At 39.3% G+C, this 19874-nt stretch overlaps 1 protein-coding gene across 1 annotated transcript in view; it reads right to left on the reverse strand.

Moving 5' to 3' along the window:
* The window catches only part of cep290 (centrosomal protein 290), a 35372-nt gene that overhangs the window by 4243 nt on the left and 11255 nt on the right, over positions 1 to 19874 (reverse strand). The window contains exons 19-48 of the mRNA XM_073471796.1: positions 18289 to 18453; positions 17182 to 17331; positions 16987 to 17102; positions 16793 to 16895; positions 16031 to 16261; positions 15484 to 15657; positions 15255 to 15366; positions 14623 to 14828; positions 14221 to 14372; positions 13723 to 13834; positions 12966 to 13421; positions 12665 to 12829; positions 12289 to 12399; positions 11976 to 12110; positions 11620 to 11889; positions 11173 to 11280; positions 10478 to 10677; positions 8259 to 8472; positions 7416 to 7553; positions 6234 to 6455; positions 5095 to 5217; positions 4847 to 4989; positions 3891 to 4046; positions 3276 to 3399; positions 1536 to 1670; positions 1236 to 1322; positions 876 to 1040; positions 641 to 763; positions 382 to 551; positions 5 to 146 (exon numbers count right to left, since the gene is read on the reverse strand). Coding sequence (XP_073327897.1) covers positions 5 to 146; positions 382 to 551; positions 641 to 763; positions 876 to 1040; positions 1236 to 1322; positions 1536 to 1670; positions 3276 to 3399; positions 3891 to 4046; positions 4847 to 4989; positions 5095 to 5217; positions 6234 to 6455; positions 7416 to 7553; positions 8259 to 8472; positions 10478 to 10677; positions 11173 to 11280; positions 11620 to 11889; positions 11976 to 12110; positions 12289 to 12399; positions 12665 to 12829; positions 12966 to 13421; positions 13723 to 13834; positions 14221 to 14372; positions 14623 to 14828; positions 15255 to 15366; positions 15484 to 15657; positions 16031 to 16261; positions 16793 to 16895; positions 16987 to 17102; positions 17182 to 17331; positions 18289 to 18453 — 4908 coding nt within the window. The remainder of the gene's footprint in view (positions 1 to 4; positions 147 to 381; positions 552 to 640; positions 764 to 875; positions 1041 to 1235; positions 1323 to 1535; positions 1671 to 3275; positions 3400 to 3890; positions 4047 to 4846; positions 4990 to 5094; positions 5218 to 6233; positions 6456 to 7415; positions 7554 to 8258; positions 8473 to 10477; positions 10678 to 11172; positions 11281 to 11619; positions 11890 to 11975; positions 12111 to 12288; positions 12400 to 12664; positions 12830 to 12965; positions 13422 to 13722; positions 13835 to 14220; positions 14373 to 14622; positions 14829 to 15254; positions 15367 to 15483; positions 15658 to 16030; positions 16262 to 16792; positions 16896 to 16986; positions 17103 to 17181; positions 17332 to 18288; positions 18454 to 19874) is intronic.

The following is a 19874-nucleotide window of genomic DNA, read 5'->3' on the forward strand; positions in this document are numbered from 1 at the left end:
GTACCTGATCTTCAAGTTGTCTGACGCTTATCTGAGCTCGCTCCTCGCGCTCGTTCACCTCCTTCAGCTCTTGTTTGAGTTCAGACAGAGTGGCTGTCTTCTGGGAGAGCTCCTTCTCCAGCTCCTTCATCTTATTCTCAAACATTCTGTGGAGGTAAGTGAAAAAACAACACAGGCTCACACTCTATAAACTATACTTGTAGCCCAGAGCTTTTACAGGTAGAGGGCACAGGGTCAAGTTTTTAAATTCCTAAGGGATATCCTGACTTAGAACAAGGTAATGGAAACTGGGTGCTTCTTTCTGGTGCTTGATAGTGGAACTTGTTCTGGATCCCCATTAAAACAGACCCTAATGAATTGGATAATAAACACCATGCTGACCTTGTTACCACAGATGCCTTCCAGGTCTTACTGTCCGCTCCCTCTGTGATGGGTCTGGACAGAGCTGCCCGCAGTCTCTGCTTGGTTTCTTCCAGCTCTGCCTCAAGCTTCTCAATGGTCACCTCCAGACTTGTCTTGGTCACTCTTAGCCTCTCTGCAGCTTCCATTTCCTGTCACAACATGAAACATACATTAGATGATTAGATTTATATCTAATTTTACAGTTAACTAACTAAACATATACCGTATATGTAGTTACCCTTTTGATCTCCTTGCGTAGACGTTCATTCTCCATGACTATTTTCTCCAGTCCTTTAGTTTTAGATTCAAGTTTGGAACTCAGCTCAGCTTCACTTTGACTTTTTAGTTTCTCATAGTCAGCCTAGAAAAGATACCTTACTAGTTATCTTACAGCTGTGTTAGCAGAACAGAGATGTGAAAAAACTTGTCAGAAGGAGTGGATATGAAATGTAAGACATGTTGTGATCAACGACCTTTAGTTTTACGTTTTCTTGCTCCAAGGCAGCGACCTTGTCTTGATTTGCAGGTGCGCTGGATTTCTTCAGCGTTTCATTTTCCCGCTGCACCCTCTCCACCACCTTCTTCATCAACCCGATGGTCTTCTCAAGTTCAGGGACTGTTTTACCACTGTGACCAGCCTGATAACGAGCACATTACAAATCATGTTTAGATTTACAGCTGCATCAGGAAAGTTAGTTTCAATTTAAAGGGCAAACCTCAGATGTTGATGTAGAGTTGCTGCTACAGTTTTACTTAATGTTATTTCTGTGTTTAGTCACTTCTTGGCAAATACTCATGTTTAAGGTTGATGTTTAACAAAGGTGAATACATACTCCACGTATATGTGCCAGCTTTTTCTCCCCTTCTGCCTTTTCCTTTTTCAACACACTGCACATCTCCTTTAGGTCTGCCACTTGATTCTACAAAAAAACAAAGAAATTTGTTAAAATCTTATAAAACACTCTTTGCCAGAAACACTTACCTTTATCAGTATTGCGCTGTATGTTTGAGGAATATCGCATTGGGGTTCTATTGGGTTTTTAAGTGTTTCTCTAACATGCCTTACAATCATCATTAATATCAAACAATGGCATAGCATGGAACTACCACCTCTTGATTTGAATAATGTGTACCTTGAGTCTTGGTAAGTCTTTGTTGGTCTGCTCCAGCTGAAAGCGCAGCTCAAGGTTCTCAGAGGCCAACTTGAGGTTTTCTTTCTGGAGGTCCTGATCTCTCTGTGAGGGAGTGCCAGTGCCTCGTCCTGAAGTCTACAGGAAATAAAGCACAAAATCAGCCATGCAAAATATATTTAAAGGCATGATAGTATATCACGGTTGGGAGGAAAAACTGCCAAAGCTTTTAAGGGAGTGTAGAAAAACAGTCTGTCTCTACCTACACATGACCACAGAAACCTTGTTTACCTAGTAAACCTAGTTTATATTGGACGATGCAGAGGAAGGAAAACACCAACACACTAACAAGCCACTTCTCATGTTTGCTGCCTTGAGTTTTGCTACTGCATTGCTAGCACAGCACTACCAATTCAGCTGGGTGACTATATAAGTACCTTCAGATATCTAAGAGATCTGCTTTCTCGTTTCTGTATGCGATCATCCCTTTTTTTAACGATAAACCTCTCTGGGTGTTTGCTCAGTATGGAGCTGGAGTCCACATCTTGTTCTGCTGGGCAGAACATTTCTGGATTATCATCCTCTGTTGCCTCCTTTGTAGTCTCAACCGCTTCATCTCTCAGCTCAGTTTGTTCCTCAGCCTCTTCGAGCTTGTTCCCTTCTTCCCCGATTCCCACATCATCTGTATCTTCATTATCTTGTTCACCAACACCCTCTTTATTCAACGTTTCACATGATTGGCTGTTGGTTGCTGCCACCATAGCTAGCTCAGAGGTTGACATGTCTGATCCTGGTCTTTGAGAAGGATCATTAGGATCAGGCTCATGTACTTCGGTGTTCTGTGGTTCCTCTTTGTCTTCGACCACATCACCATCAGAAACACCTGCTGGAATGTCTTGTGAGCTTTCTGTTTTGTCTGCTGCTGCGCTTGCTGCAACATCGGGACTAGATGGCTCTTGTTCAGTGCGAACATCTTCTGCTCCCACAAAGCTGGTCTGAGTTTTTTTCTTGATCTGGCTTCTCTTTGGTTCCCTCTGTTTCTCAGTGGTGTCTCCAACGGTTTTGGGGCTAACAGAGCGGCTGTAGGTTTCAGCAGGATGGAGTGCTGCATTCCCTTCGCATGACACATCCTCAACATCAAAAGTGACAGAGCAAATCCCTCTCAAAGTATGCAAGGAAGAGCTTTTCACCTTCAATGAATCAGATTAAATCCAGAGAAGGAGATACATAAAGAAAAAGAGTAAAGAAAAATGAACAGAGCGGTAAAAGTAAATCATGTTTGGCTCCTTAAAATAGAACAGGGACACGAGAAACTATTCAGTACATGTACTGCCTACTGTATAATCTGCAATGAATGTGAGGATTTGTAATCTCTGTAATATGTTTATAGGTCTGAAAATAATTACTTTTTTCATTATAAAAATCAACCTAGATTATTTCCCAATCAATCGTTCAGTCTATAAAATGGCAAATTGCCATTACGGAGTCAGAGAGCCACAGATGCTGTCCTCAAACTGCTTGTTGTGTCCGACCTACAGTTGAATACTTAAAATATTCCATTTTAAATTAAATAACACAGCAAATTCTCTTATTTGAGAAGCTTAAACCAAAGAATATTTGGCTTATTTGATTGATAGACTTCTTCTGTTCCATTGTGTATTTATGTTTCTATGCAAATGATCTGACATAAAATCTTCCACATGTACTACAATCATCATGTTCTGCATGTTGATGAGCACTTACAGAGGGTCTTGATGATGGCTCTTTGGATATCTGGCTCTCTAAAGAGTGGAGTCTCTCCTCCAGGTAGCGGTTCCTCAGGGTCAGATTCTCCATGGCGTCATCACGAGGTAAAGCCTGGTGCTGTCTGCAGGTTCACCAAGAAAAAAAGATAAAAGTCTTGGTCTTGATTATATGACTCTATAATCAGCCTCATCAACAAGGCTTTGACATTACTGACAATATATTTCATAGATTTTTAGAGAATGACAGCAGACTGCCACTCTACCTCCTGAGCTCCGGATAGGTTAATATTTTTTTATTTTTTTTAAAAGGTATTCTTAATTTTATTACTCTGAACTTCGATAGCAAAGGTAATTGTTCAGCTGTACAAAATCCTGCTAAATAGTAAAAACATTTGAGGGGTTACTTGCCAAAAACATTTATGGTCAGTTATTTATGTTGCTATACCTCAGACTGGAGTGATCCAGTTACATGAATTATTCTTTAGGGCCTTCAGTTCAGCTTTGTTGTTGTATTCAGCTGAACACAACAGTAACGCTTTGTCAAAAGTTTAGTCTGACTTGTAAAAAGAGATGTACTGACAATAATAACTTTCTTTGAAAGACTGATAGTTACTTTATGGTGAGGATCTGTGATTCCAGGTCTGAGTTCTTCTTCTTCAGCTCTTCAATCTCCTTCTCCATTTCATTGGATCGCACTACCACCACCTGGTCAGCAGTCACACCTCGGGCCTTCAGCTTTTTTTGCAGTGCACTCTTCTCTTGCTCCAGTCTGCGCACACACAATGAAACAAAGAAGGTTGAACAAATGCCAAAATTGGCATCCTGGATTTGGCCACTTTTGCTCTCCATTTTTGACATTTTCAAATTTGTGACAGAAGCTCAATTCTGTCAGATAAAACAAAGCACGGATTTTATGTTTACTAACTTCCCAAAGGTTGCACTGTCAACATTAGTAAATGGTGTATACTGTATACTTTACAGCACTGAGTGAGCTACAAGGAACTTGACACTATTCTGATAAACAATTGATTGATTGTGTCACTTTTCAAGCAAAAATGCCAAATAATTCAGCTTCCTAAATGTGAGAATCGTGGCTTTACTTTGTTTTAAATAATATTACATTGAACATCTTTCAGATAAAACAAGTAACTTAAAGACTTTGCTTTTCTGGAAAACTATAAAAGTCTTTTTGTTCTTTGACAATTATCATTTTGTAGACAATGATTGGGAAAATAATCAGCAGATAAATCAATAATGAAAATGATACTGTAATAATAATTAGCCCTCATTATAATGATGATTATCATTATAATCATTATTTTATTACAGTTGACATTGACATCACAATTATGATCTGCAAAATGACAACCAGCTGTGGATAAAGAGTGTGTTGTGCTATTTATTGACCTCATGCTTTTGTTTGAAGTCTGCATACTTCAGTTCCTCACGCTGTCATTGGAGCCAGATTTTTCCAGCTGCCTACTGCAGCTTTAGGTTTAAGTAATTCAGTCATATTTACACAAGAGCAAGATCAAAGAATGCTTTGTAAAACATGATTTATAGACTGACCTGGCATACAGGTCTTTAAGAGTGCTGAGCTGTTTTGACAGGGATTCATTCTCACGTTCCTTCTCCTTCAGTGAGTTCTTCACCTTCTCCATCTTGGCCTGCCATTTCTTACCCTCCTCCCAACGCACAATTTCGTCTCTGGCCTGTCAGACAAACAGATCATACATCAAGTGAACATGCAATGAATGATTATAATGCTGATAACCATAATAATACAGTACAATTGTTGCAATATGTGATGTTCAAACCTTTCCATGATCATCTTTAACATTTTTCATGTCTATTCTTTTCTCCAAGTCAGCCTCCAGCCTCCTGATCTTCTTCTGCAGATTCTCATTGGTTGGCCCCTTTCCATCTGGTTCTGGTTGATTCTAATCAGCAAATACAGAGATAAAGATTTTGATAACACCTCACTTTTCTCAGTGTACTGTAGAGACTGACAGTGGTCCTACCATGTGATCCATTCTCTGTTTGAGTCAATAAGGATAGTAAGGCATTAACACTGTAAAGGTCAGGGTCATAACCCATGGCATCATGTTAAAAATATTAGACACAGAGATGCAGCCAAAGTCCTGAGACAAATCTGGACTGACTTTAAAAATACATGCTGGCACTGATCTACACAAATACCTGAATGATTAAATCAACTCTGTTATCCACTAGAGGAGTAGATCTTACATCTTAGAAGAATGTGAGATTACACTGTTGATACAGTCCTCAATTTTAAAAAAATTACTGCGGAGCCTGGCAGGAGTCAGGAGATTGTGGTCATGTGTCCACATGATGTTAGTGTTGATGTTGATAAAGGCTGTATCATGTGGCTGTTGTTGAGTGTATTAACCCATTACTTGTGTATTAACAACAAAAGCAACAATAAGGTCCAGAGCAGTCGAACCAACCAAACCCTTGGTCATGCTGCACGAATTTCAAAGTCTGTACTGCAAACCACACAACATTCAGTCTTGTGATCAGGAATCTTGTTGTTGCCCAATACATGACTGATCAGTGGTAGAGGGTCAAACATAACAAGATGGGAATAATACAGTCCAAGTTGTTTGTGCATTGATTTGCAAAGAAAAAACAAGGAAGATAAAGAAACAAAAATGGTTGAAAGAATGGAGTAGGCTATGCGGGCAGCAGAGATTATCTTTTAAGCAGAGATGGTTGGTTGTAAATACATATTTTGCAATGAAAAAGTGGTTCAGCAATGACGACACAGTTACAAATAGGCTACTGAAGAGCTTGTGTGTATGCCAATGTACTCTGATATAAACTATATTATTGTGCCCGCTCCATACAAATAGATGCAGCTGCATACAGAATGCTGCATGCTTTCTGACAAATCAGAAAGTTGCGGCGTTATTCCACGCTCCTTACAGATACTAACCTGAAGGGCGCTGCTCAGCCTCTTGATTTGCTGCTTTAGCTCCTGTATTTCCTGCTCCCTCTCCTCCTTTTCAGCCTGCAGGCGTCTCTGGGTTTTTTGACTCCTCTGGAGATCCTGGTTCAGGCTGTCCACTTCCTCCTTCAACAAGTTCTCCCGGCCTCTGGATGCTTTGGCAGAATCCTTTGCAGCTTGAAGTTCTTCATTAAGTTCTTGCACCCGCACCTGGAGAAGGGGGATTATCAAAATTAAAGGAAAGGTTGGGTGACATTCTATAGTTTTCTTTCCAACAAGAAATCACAGAGAAGTCTAAAGCAATGACAGAATTTATGCTTCTATTCAATGTGTATCCGAAGCCTGATATATCATATTCTTCTGTGCTATAGAGCTCAACTGTTCAAATGCCATAAATGCATTAGACACTCCTGTTTCCGTAGCAATTGATAAAAAATACAGTGACAGGCTGTTTTAGGAAATGACCTTTTTAGAAAATACAATCTTATGTTTCTGACCTCTTTTTGAAGATGTCTTTGTGCACTAAAAAACAAGAATATAGCCAGACTTTTCTTTAAATGTTACAATCACTAATTGTTTACCAAGTTATGCCCATGGAAATTAATTGCCTAAAGGCATTCTATGAATACCAGTATCTCCAAATACAGCAATCTGTTTGTATCACGAATTCATTGCAAGGTTACAGGAAACGAGGTTATTTCATGTAACCTGAGTTACACTCTGCAATGTAACAGAGACTAACAGGCATGTTTTTAACTGGTTATAAATAAAAAATGGAAACTTAAATACTGGCTGTAAATGGTTATTAACAGAAAGGCCATTTAGAGTCAGACATGTCAAACATGCTGTACGTACAAAGAGGCACATTCACCAACTTGACCTTATGGTAAGCTACTATTCAGAGACACTGAAGACACAAAGGCTGTGACTGTAAATCAACATAGACCAGAAGCATCAACTAATGTTTCTAATGAGTGTAAAAGTGGGAGTAGATGATATTTTAGTTGCTTTATGTTCCTATATTATTGAAAATATTTTTGTTTGTGTAATCTGAATTAACTGAGGCTTTCTTTGTGTCAGCTAATTAGCTCAACAGCTATTCATAAATATCATAAATAAAATACAACATGCATGAAAAACAAGCACGCTATTATGATAAAGTTGTCCCACCGTTAGATCTTTGGTGTGTCTGTCAACCAACATCTGTACATTGAGACTCTCCTCTTTTTGTGCAGCGCTGGCTATGACTTGTTGCTCTGCAGCAGACGTCATCTCTGCCCGCAGCTCCAAGAGAGCCTTACTGAGGCCCTGAGATAATACAGGGAGCAAAGAGATACGAGATATAAATATTATGAGTGCATTGGTCAGATCTAATTTAAACACACCATCCAGCATGAACTACATCCTATCTCCCCAACTCGTTCTTGGTAACGACATTCATTTCTGCATGCAGTGAATAATGACAGAATGTGATTGTAGAGTATGTATCATTAAAAATGCTTTGGACAATATTAGGAATATCCTGGATATTCAGATCAGCTGCTCTTATTTGTTACGCAGCTAAAATGCTCAAAAGCAGTATTAATCCATCCATCCAATCATATTAATCTAATCCATCACACAGCCAACACAGAAACAAACATATACACTTTGTGTGAGGAATTTACAGTATCCAGTCTACCTGTCAGGCAAATCTTGGGCTGGGAAGAAACAATGTTACCAAAGGTAAACAATTGATCAACAGACAGCATTTCCACATTCCATATAAAATGAATCTATCTGCGATGTTCGATAACATTGTTCAATATTGAGATGATGATATGACTTACAATAAATAAATATTGAAGTGCCCATATTAGCTTTTCTCTCCTAAACTCGCAGTCTCAACCAAATTGACAGGGATTAATATGAGGGTTGCTGATGACTAGCTTGGGCGTCATCTGTGTGGAAATACTTTTTGTTTCATATTCAATGCATTTTAGGTGGTCTTTTGCGATGTGTTTATTGAGCAACCTTGAGCTTTTTCTCTTTCTGCATGAGCTGTGCTTTCAGTCGTTCCACCAGGTTCTTCATGGTGTTGCTAGGAGAGCGGACGTTGGCCTCCTTCTGGGCTGCCAGCTCTGTTTGGAGGTAGTTCATCTCCTTCTCCATCTGGGCCATCTGGCTTCTCTGATCCTCAGTCTCAGCAGTCAGAGCCTTCGCCTGGGCAGCATGATACTCCTCCAGCCTGCAACAAAAAAACCCTTTGTTAATCTATAACATACAGTTTTTTCTTTATTTGTGCTTTTACATAATTTTAAATACTTTTAACATGATTTTTTAGAAAGAAAATATATATTTTTTTTAATTTTCCACTAACTCGAGACAGTGTGTCTTCATGTTTTCTTTAGCTAATGTGGTATGCAGGGGGTGTAGACGTGATTAGAATACAAATTGCATACACCTAAAGGGAACATCCAAAATTGAGCCTGCAGCTAACAGAAAACAAATGCAAGCCTTGTATTCTTAATATCCGTAATCTGTAAGAGCCCAAGACCATTTTTACCATAAGTGATGATTTAAACAGATACAGAGTAAAGGTGTACCTTTTGTTAAAATATCAAGAGTGTCTAAAACTATTGAAATTGTAAGTTGAGGTATGTTTTTTCTTAACTATCATGCACACAGGTTAACAATGGCCCAGCCTAATGTGAAACACTGTGACTTTCAGACACACACATTCTGCCATATTGCCAAGTCACTTTTCACATTAAATTTAATTCATTTGGGAGGTAGAACAGTAGTGGTTCCAAGTAGGATAATACTTCTGCTAGATATGCATATCTCTCTGTTTAGTGGGTCATTTTAACACCCATATCTCTTAAGGCCAGGTTTGGCAATTTTCTTGGGTTGGCAGTTTTTTTTTGTTTGTTTTTTAACCACAGATAAGGCGATATTTGTTCCAAGCAGGGGGCTATTCTTGGCATGCAGGTTTAGTCTGCTAGGTTGGCAGGTCTGTTCGACAAGCATGGGGGTAGTTCTGCTTTATTACGCCTGGTTATAAGTTTATTTTACACACGTAGGGTAATATTTCTGCTCGGAGACAAAACATCCATAACTTATTGTCTATTTATTTTCGCATTGATCAATTATGGCCAATCAACAGTGATCTAGAAAGCTACATGTTTTCTGCTGCAGTGGAACGCAAAAGTGCTGAGCTATACAACAAGTTGCCAGTTTATTAGGTTAACCTCCTGTAGCAATTCAATACAATTACCCTTCAGTACACCCAATGTCATATTCAGCTTTCGTTGAGACTGAGGAGAGGTGCTGAATTAACTCGTCCCCTGCAAGACAGTGGGGTTTTTATTACAGCAGCATTACATAAAAACTTTTGAACAGATTTCCATGAAACTTGGATGGAGGATGGGTCTTGGCCAAGAACAGACCTCATTAACCATTGGTGTGGATCCAGGAACTGGATCACACTCTCTTTTAAGGCATTTTTGGAATTGGGAATAATGCTTGGGTCTTGATGGAAAAAATAATAAAAAATCTGTTGTATTTAGGTATTTAGGTGGATGTATGCGATCCTCTCTGTGCCATTCTTGTTTAAGAAGTATTTATACCTCCATTCATGTCGTTGGGTGTGATCTCATGCAGCAGAAATACCTACATGCTCCGTTGCACTACTGAACTTTTGAAGGCCCCCCTTTAATCTGCTTTACTGTAGCTGCTTCTCATTAAACTTTTGACTCCTTAACATCCTTCCTTTAATTACCCCTTAAGTCGCTTTCAGGTTGTAAATAGTTTGACATTATCAGCTTGTTCTGTCTCTTAGTTGAAGCTATGTGGTGTTAACACCAAGGGAAATCATACAAAAAAAACCAATTGTCCACATAATCCAAAGAGCAGAGAATATGGAACCGTATATTATGAAATGTGTTTTACAGTATGTGCATTCATTTAGAAAGGGATCACTGAAATCTGTTGCAATTTGCTTCAATTTAGAATGTTTAGAAATGTATTCAGGTACTTTTCATTATTTAATTCTTTAACTTGTGCAGAGAGCTGAGCTGTACCCTGGAACTGACATCAACCTGTTGTCCTTAAAATAGGGCTTCTCACACAGGTGGTGTAATCTTCACTGAGATTCCAATCAGCATAGTGTATAAATGAAACATAAAGGATTCTGTTTTCTGCTTTTATGCAGTCTTGACAGGTGACCACAGGTTAAATAAAGGTATAATCACTTTGACATCTCGTCAGTGTGTTTCTTAGCCTGTGTTTCCATGGAGATCCTTTGTCTTTCCAGCTCAGCAGTGGTTAGGTTTAGCTTCCCCGTGACAGAGGAGAGCGAGACGTCCTGTTCAGCCACTGTCTGCTCCAGCTCAGCCAGACGCTCCAGATGCTTGGTGGTTGGCACTCTGATAGTGGGCTTCTTCATCAGTTCCTGGAAAAAAAGGAAGGTCGAAGCATTAAACAAGACACACTGCTTCAAACTAAGCAGAACATTTCAAATAGCGCCCAGAGCTCACGAGTAACATGTTCTAAATTATGCTTGGAAAATGGGCTGTTGTCCCATGAAACACTGGTTGATTAATGTCAAATTAGTGTTGTCAAAAATATCAATAGATTGATACATATTGATTGTCTTCTTGTGACTTGTCTCATTCGCTCCATTGTGTTCGATTTTTAAAAAATTACAAGCACAGAGCTTCCTGACTGGTTTTGGTTGACAAAGAAAACGTGTGTTTTAAATGTTGAGCTGTTTTCCTTTCGATATCTTTTTCAAATATCTTCCAACCAAAAGAGGTATCTCTAAATATTAATGTGAACCTGATGTCATGGACTAGACATATACCAATGTTCTTGTGAGCCTTAGCTCAACAATCCAAAGCTATTTAAGCAGAAAAAAGCTCACAGAGAGAAATGGATACATGCGTACCATTGCTGTCTGTTTAAAGCGGTCCAAGGAGGTGTCTGAGTGCAAGTCCAACTTCTGATGCAGCATTCTCAGCTCCTCCTGGTGTCTCTTTATCATGTCCTCTTGATCCTGGGATCAACAAGGTTTAGTTAAATGAAACAAAGAACACTTTGACTATAAAAAGATTTACCTTCTAAAAGCTTTATCATGTTTACTCTAATCAGGTGTCTAAATAGAGGTAATAAGTAACACTTTTACCAGACTATTTCTGTGGAGACAGCTCATAAAAATGTAATCGAAGTGCTGAAATGTCTGGATTTAAGCCCTTTGGAGATTCAAGACATTCATAACACTAACTCCACCTGTTATTCAAAATTTGGCAAATACCTTTTAAAAAGAACACACAATATAAGACATGTTGCACTGATAATCATTGTGCATCCAGTATTTGTCAGTGTATCAGTGTACCTGTCTGGCTTGAGCCAACTGGTTTTGGTATTTCTTTAGCACATCTTCTTTTTTGTCAAGCCGACCCTGGAGGTCTTTGATGGTCTGGTGAGCCAGCTTGAGGGCAGGCTGACTGTCTGAAAGGCCCTCTTCATGCTTGGCAAGGTCAGCTAACAGGCGTTCTCTGTCAGCTGCTGCTGGGAGCCGAAGTCGCAACTCATTGATCACTCTGTCCCTGGACACAATGTTCTGTTCCGCCCTCCACAGAGCTGCTTCTTTCTCTTTCAACTTCTGCATAGGAATGAGAGTTTAAAAAACACTACATATCTGATTTGATGAGGAATACTGATTCTATCAACAGGGACTGAATACTGTACCTCATCTAAACGTTTGCAGGTGGCCTGTGTGTCTAAGATGGTGTGGACATGCTCTCTGATTTTACCCAAGGCAAACTCTAACTGGTGAGCAAGAGGTAGACTTGGGTCTGGTAGGGATCCTGTTCCATCCTCATACTGCAAACAACCAAAAATAAAAATAAATATAGATAAAGACAAAGCTGAAGCCCAGGCTTTATGACTGGATTTAAAAACTGAAAGAGAGCTTGAATAACAGCCTGTTGGTAAATAGTCATGTTTTACTTTCTGTTAATGACAATTATTTTATCTTCAGCGGCTGTAAACAAATGTTTACCTTTTCAGAACTTCTGCTCAGAACTTCATTGTGGTGCCTTTCGTACTGGTCCAGTTGGCGCTCCAGCTCCACCTCTCGCTGATCCCATGTAAGCTGGCGTTCATCTTGAAGCTTGACATAGTAAAGAGAAGAGTTTTCTGCATTACCTCGACATTTACCCTAAATACTACTGACACAGTTCTGTCCCTAAAAGCTCCATAACAAGTGACGTAATTAAAATTGTGAAGTTTCACAGCTACACTTTTCTCCACTAATTCCACAATAATCATTTTGTATAAAACCCTAACGTGCTTGTCAAGTATTTGTGTACATATTTTGACAAACTTGTGAATGTGCTGTTAGCTTCTGTAGAATGCTCCAAGAGTTTTTCTCTCACCATGTTTTGCTGCACCATATCTTCTTCCAGCGAGCGGATGTTTCGCTCTTGTTCTTCCACCAGGTTCTTCAGGTACCTGATCTCCTCCTTCTGGACCACCAGCTCCCTGCCTTTCCTCAGCTCCTGCAGACGAGCTTCTTCCATCTTCTTGTGCCACTCAGTAACCTGTTTGAAGTTTTACAGTAGAGTTGTATTCAGAAATTGCAGCTTCTGGTCAAGATGTCACAAAAATAATATCACATGACTGAATATTTTTCAACAGTTGTGATAAAATTTTAAACTGTCAATCAACCAGAATGACCTTCTGAGCCCCTTTCACGTCCTTCAGTGTTGAGATGAGCTCCTCCAGGCCTCGAAGTCTCAGCTCCAGTTCTTCTGCTCTGCCCTCAGCTCTCCTTCTCTCCTCCTCAGCCTTCTTCTTCTCCTCCTGGGCTCTTGCTCTGTCCTCCTGGAGGTTCACCATGGTCACAGAGAACTTTTCCTGCTGGGGAAGAGGCAGAGCTCCTGCAAACTGCCTACGTAGTGACTGGATGGTCTGCCGTAGGTGCTTGGATCGATTTCTGCCCTCCTGGCGGGCGAGGAACAGACTACCCTCGCTGGCGTCCAGCCGCTGTTCCGCACGCAGCTTGTAGGTCTCCAGCTGTTTGATGTGAGAGGTGGCTGCCTCAAGCTTGGCCACAGCAGCTGACTCACTAAGCTGCAGAGCCACAATGTGCTGGTGGAGCTTTGCAATGAGGGCCTTCTCATCTGACTGTGACTGTGGGAGAGAGATAACAGTGAAGATACACACTCAAAACTATTTCACTCGACTCACAGATGTACGTAACTGGCTGCAACACAAACCTGGTTGTTTCGGTTTAAATTCAGAAATTTCAATATACTATTTACCCATTGAATATTTAGAGGATGTTGATTCATGAAAGGGATAAGGTTTGGTTGCTTTATAAAAGCTTCTGACTTTAAGGGCAAATCTTTGAATTTATTCTACAAATAAAGTTAATGATCAACCCTTCCAAGGTTCAATAAATTTAAGAAAATAAAAAAGAACACCTGATTACCTGGAGGTCCAGTATTTGTCTCCTCAGAGCTTCTACTTCCTTCTCTTTAGACTGTTGTCGGGCCTGTAGAGCAGACGCCTGCATCATGGCCACATCAGACACCTCTTGAAGTCTGTAGAATAAGCAAAAAACAAATAAAACACAAATTACATTCTTAACACAGTATAACAGTATAACGAGGCAAACATGTATTTCTTTATTACAATTATAAGCAACGGTTAAAAGTTGAGTGTCACAACTCACAACCAATATATAAAATAAAAGCAAAGGCGTGCTTGTGCATAACAGAGAAGCGTTTCAAGGAATGACAAGCTTATGTTTACATCATCTGAAAATTTTATAAAGATTTATTCTCAAGTAAACCACTGTGTCCTCAAAAACAGTTATATCTAATAAACAATGTCATTCTATGATTCTAAATGTAATCTTAACAAAAATGTATATTTAAAGATAAGAGCATAATCTCATAATCTCAGCCCTGCACATTGTCAAACATACTTAGAAACCTCGATGCGAAGCTCAGCCTCGGCCTTCTCTAACTCAGCAATCCTGGCTCTGTCAGCGTCGCTCACAGCTTTGCTGATGCTGTCCGCCAGCTCGTCTCTCAGCTCCCGCTCCACCCTCTGGGCCTCAACATTCATCTTGTTCAACTGCGGAAAAACAGTGGTAACACTACTTAATAAGATTCTTTAAATAATGACTTTTGGGAAAAATTACCTAAACAGGTGAGACTGTGGCAAACACTGACAAGTGTTAAAACACTCACATAGCTGAGTTGTATTGATGTTTTAGAGGTCATTAACCAAAATGGTGAGATACAGAAAATATAGAATGAAATAGATTTCCAGAGCAAAGTCTCTAGTATGTGTCAGAAATTAACTTATGTGTTGTTTTCTTTACCTCTGCAAACTTAGACTCCAGTTCTAGGTTCCGTTCCTCCACCTGCCTGAGGGAGTTCCGCATTTGTTCATACATTTTGTGGGCATGCTCTGCTCTCTGCCTCTCGTTCAGCTCCTTCATCTCGAGAGTGGTGATCCGCCTGGCCGCAGATACCATCTCATTGTTGGCCATCGCCTTGTTTGCCTTATCCATGCTATTTTCACCTCCTGAGATTAAGAAAAAAAACCAATTTGGGATGAGAATTGGGAGGGTGGGAATCACAAACTAGACTTAACTCTCAAGTTACGACATGCTCTATCATATTGCATCAAAGCTTTTGGCCCTGTGGCCAGTCTTTGGCCTATGCTGTGTCTAATGGCATCACCTCATCCAGGCAAATGTTAAGACTGATTGTTAAAACTTCAGCTTGTATAAAAACTGAACATTTCCTTTAATAGACCAGTCAGCCCATGTGTGCTGTGTTAATATACTACTTGATCAGAACTGATCCCTGTTGTAGATGCTTTATGTCGTTGCATTTTGGCATTATAACACATTTAAAAACATACAGTGTGTACCATCTATCAGTTTATAATGTTGTATATTCAAAATAAACAAAGAAAAAAAATGTTCAGATAAAAATAACTAAATACCAATTGCACTGATGTTGTCCCATGCTTGCTCCAAGGTATTCAGTTTCTCCTTTGTGATCTCTAGTTCTTTATTCATGGCAGAGATTTGCTCCCGAAGAGACTCATTCTCACTCTGAAAGACAGGATAATGAGATCAAATTTCATGTGGTCAGTTAACAGTCAAACACAAAAAAATGTGTGTGTATTGGAGGAGTAATAAAAATTCTTGGGAAGTTGTTTGTTTTAATACCTCCAAATGTTCGAGGTTGGTGGTTCTCTGTATGAGCCGGCTATCCCTCTGCAGCATGTCTCTGTACTTAACTGTCAGCTCTGTGTACTGTCTGTTTGCCTTCTCCAGGTCAGATGAGGGTACATTGTCGTCCAAGGCCTTCTGCAGTGCTGCTATCTTATATGCAGCCATTTCCTAAAGACAAAACAAAAGACAGGGCTGTCTGAGGTCATTGTATGGTGGTAATAATGGTTGACTCCATACTTATGATTTTTAAAAAGAAGTTACTGTATTTGGAATTATGAGCGTTTGATACAATAGCTATATTGATTTTAAGGGGAATACTTAACATTTGGTTGGAGTCAAAGACCAGTAATTTAATTTTGATTTGATTTGTAAGTGTTTTCCCACTCAATATTGTGAGAAAAGGAGCACCAGATTTCATTTTATATATGATCTTTGGAAAGACCTGTCTGATTTACTCTAACCTTATACTTCTATACTTTGGAAAATGGACATTAGAATGATTTTGTTCCAGAGTTTGTTGGTGGAATTAAACTTTTTGTACCTTGTATCTCTGAAGGTAGCCCATCCTCTGTGTGACAGAGGCCTGCATGTTGATGCTCTCCTCCCTCAGCTTGCTGTTCTCCTTGCGGAGGTGCTGCTCTTGCTCCAGCAGGGTCATGTAGCGCCGTGTCAGTTTCTTCTCATTAACCTTCAGCACCGTCAGCTTGCGCAATGCTTCACTGAGCTGTCTCTTGATTTCGTCTGGGTCCTTCTGAAGGGTGTCAAGCAGCTCCTTATGGGTGAATGTGATCAGGAAATTACAAAACAAAACTGACCATTTATGAAATTTTTGGGAGAAAAACTCACTAGAGGGTAGACTGAGGATAAGTGCAGGAGGCAAAGTGGGATGTCCATTACAACTGAGGCTGGATCTGATCCCAACATGTGCAGACATCAAAGATTAAGTCCTTTCGGGCCTATGCGTGTGTAAACTTTATAATGGAGTGAAAAAAATTGAATTTTCCCCTTGGGAATTAATAAAGTTATTCTTCTTTTCTCTCTGAGGCAATCTGTGAAGCCTGAGACTCTCAAGGGTCTCACTCTTTAACTGCATGAAAGAGTGAGTGGTCTGTTGCCCTTATGTGTGTTTGACATTGATTCAGTTAGAGGTAGAAGTTGGACAGACACACAGTGACAGGAACAAAGAAGATTATTTAAGATCAGAACATTAAATCATGTTAAAGTATTGGGCTTAGATTAATGCAGCTCAGCCTGCAGCTATTAAGTTCCACTAACCTTTAAAACATTTATTTTTCGGACTTACTTTGAACTCCTCGATTTTAACAGCGTCCACCAGTTTTTCCTCCTCCAGTTTGTTCTTCAACTCTGTAAAGGTCTCGTTTTTCTTTTGCCACTCTGCCTTCTCACTGAAGAAAAACACAATAAAAATGGTCTCAAATTTTACATGTTAGGTTACAAACCAGCTATAAACTGCAAGAAACTTTCTTGTTAACCAACCTTAGGTATTCTTTATAGAGGAGTCCCTGTTGATGGCTAACAACAGAGAACTTCTCCTTGTATTCCTCCAGCATTCCTATAAGTTTCTTGCTTTTTTCCTCCTTGTTTTTGAGCTCCTAATTAATATAAGATTTACAAATGTTTACCTTATAGTTGAGACATATTGTTGGGTCTGAAGAAGACGGCAATACTGACCTGAAGAAGTCGAATGGCATACTCATTCAGAGAGCTGATGACCTCAGTGCTACTGGACCCCAGGCCCTCAGGCAGGGTCAGAGGTCGGAGGATGATTCCACTACTGCCTGACCTCCTTAGCAGCTCCATTTCACCTTCCAGTTGGCTCACCTGAGAGATAAAGAAAATACAAAGAAGTGCCTGTTTTTTTAAAATATAAACTTCAATGTCATTGTCAACGAAAGCACAAGTTTATTTCTAGTATCAAAGGCATATTAAGAATAATTGTTCAACGATAGAAAGCATCGATCAAATCTGCTAAGCTTGTTTTTTCCTTCACACAAGGTCAGAAGGCATTGTTGGAAAAAATGGTAAAGACCTGAGAAAAAATACACAAAAGAGAAGCAGTGATTTACCAGAATTATAGTGGAGAATTTAAAGATGAGTTATGATTGCTGCCTTAAGGAAAGGCTTTGATGGCTTTGATATAAAACCATGCTTTCCCCTTTGAACAGCAGGGGTCCAACAAATATTTTGGAGGCCGTACTGTGGGAAACACGGTTTCTATTAAAACTGTTTAAATAGCTGAAAAGCTGAGACATAAGTTTGTTTACCTCATTTCGCTCGTTATATGAAACAGAAGCAACACGTATTGAAAACAAAGAAAAGAGGGATTATCAAAGCAATGTTCCAGTCATGCGAATTACTCTGAGAGACAAAGACCATGTCAGGCTTTGCCACTGTCGCTATAAACACGCATTATGTAAATTTGTAAATTTCTCTGGTTAACTACTTCAATGTGAGACGTTTATTTGGAGAAAAGAGTTGTGACACACAGCTGTAAGCATTTGGAGTTCGCTTGATGGACCAGAGTTTACAACTGCTCGCTTGAGTGACTTGGCAAATTTAAATATGTAGCCTGAAAAACCTGGGAAAGTTAACAACACGGCTTTGTGCTTTTGCCAGAGGAAAGTATATAGCCAAAGAAAGGATTTGATAGAAAAGTTAATGTATCACAACTGAAAAAAAAAAAGATATAAATAAAAAAAAGAACTACAACCATGTTGTCTGTCATTATCAGTCAGCAGTATTGTTTCCTTATCCGGAGGTAACACAGTCTGGACTTACCTTTTCTTTGGCTCTGGCAAGCTGACTGAAGCTGCTGGTCGCTTCCTCCCGAGCCAATTTCAATTCCTGCCTCAGTTCTTCATTTCTTCCCACCAGCTGATGTATATGGGATTTGAGGTGCAGGGCTGACTCAGACTGCCCAGTCATGTAGTTAACATTGGTAGCCTGTTATTTCGGGGATGAGCACAGTTAATTGGTCTTTAATACCATTAAAACAAACTCAAAAACACTGAATGATAAATAAATGAGCCAGTCTGTGAAATAGAAAAGATCCTTTGAGGTTCTGCCTGTCAGTCAGTGTAACCACCATCATACTCACTTCTTTGTAACATTTACTAACACTTCTACTTAAAAAAATACTTTTCCAAAATCACACTTACACAGTAAAGATAACATTAAATCTGCAAGGTCTGATTGATTTTCAGTTGCATGTGGCTTGCACCTGGCATTTCCTGTCACCTTCTCTTGTGCCTGACATGTCTGGCGTTGAGCCAAGCAGTGCAACCTCAAAGCAAAATAAACATCTTCTTCAGCTCTCTCGAATTTGACTTGCTGGTGGATTATCAGCACGGCACAATCCAAAAGTTTGACCACTCTAAACTTTTTTTCTGGTTCACCACATTTGTTGTTTATCAAGTTGCTATGTGACGAGCCCTCAGCTGACATAAACCAGTGGTTGTATGTCCATTGTTTTCAGCACAGCAAGTCTAACAGCACTGTACGTGGTGAAACCTGAGACAGTGGGAAACATTTTATAACTCTCTAGGAAAAAATACACAAAAATCATGTGATCACAGATTGAATAAGCATGATGTGTTCCCTAAATCGGTTACAGAGGAAATCTCATTATTCTATCCCTCTACTTGTTTTTGTTTTATATAACTGTATTTTATTCGACATTTCAGTCATCTTAATTTATCTATCAAATTATCCTGCGTAATCTAAAAATATTACTGGCTTGTTATTAGCCAGTGGCACACCAAGACTGCCTTTTCTTTGTAAATCTATTGTTGTTGTTTTTTCCTATTCTTTGTTTTGTAATTGAGTCAGTGTCATTGCAAATGAGGATCACCACTCAATGATCTCTGGTGTATAAATAAAGGTTGAATGAATGAATGAATTCATTATGTCTAATTTGATATGTCTGAGGTTATTTTAGCTGAACTAGACTCAGTATGCCTTTACTTAAGAGCGGACCTGAGCTGCTTATGCAAATCTTTATATAAAAAAGATTTTTGTCCCTGCATCATATATTATTATAAACTGCAAATATTTTGGAAATCGAATCTATCAACTTTTAACCCGAATGTCACAATAGAAGGAATTTTACTGCATATTATATCCAAAAATAACTAAACAGTAATTGGACTTAAAAATATCATCAAAACGTCAACCTAAAACCACCACTAACTGCTGATATGCTACATCTACTACTGGTGCCACTACTGCTCGCCTCATCGAACTCTTATATTCTTCAGAAAAAATCCTTTTCTGTTTTATCAAAATGTAGATAACTTCATTTATGTTCCCAGGTGGCATTTTATTATGCAACAGATCAGATATTGCAAGATGGGGCAACAGAACAG

The sequence above is a fragment of the Pagrus major genome, chromosome 8, assembly GCF_040436345.1.
Source record: "Pagrus major chromosome 8, Pma_NU_1.0".
In the NCBI taxonomy this organism is placed as follows: domain Eukaryota; kingdom Metazoa; phylum Chordata; class Actinopteri; order Spariformes; family Sparidae; genus Pagrus; species Pagrus major.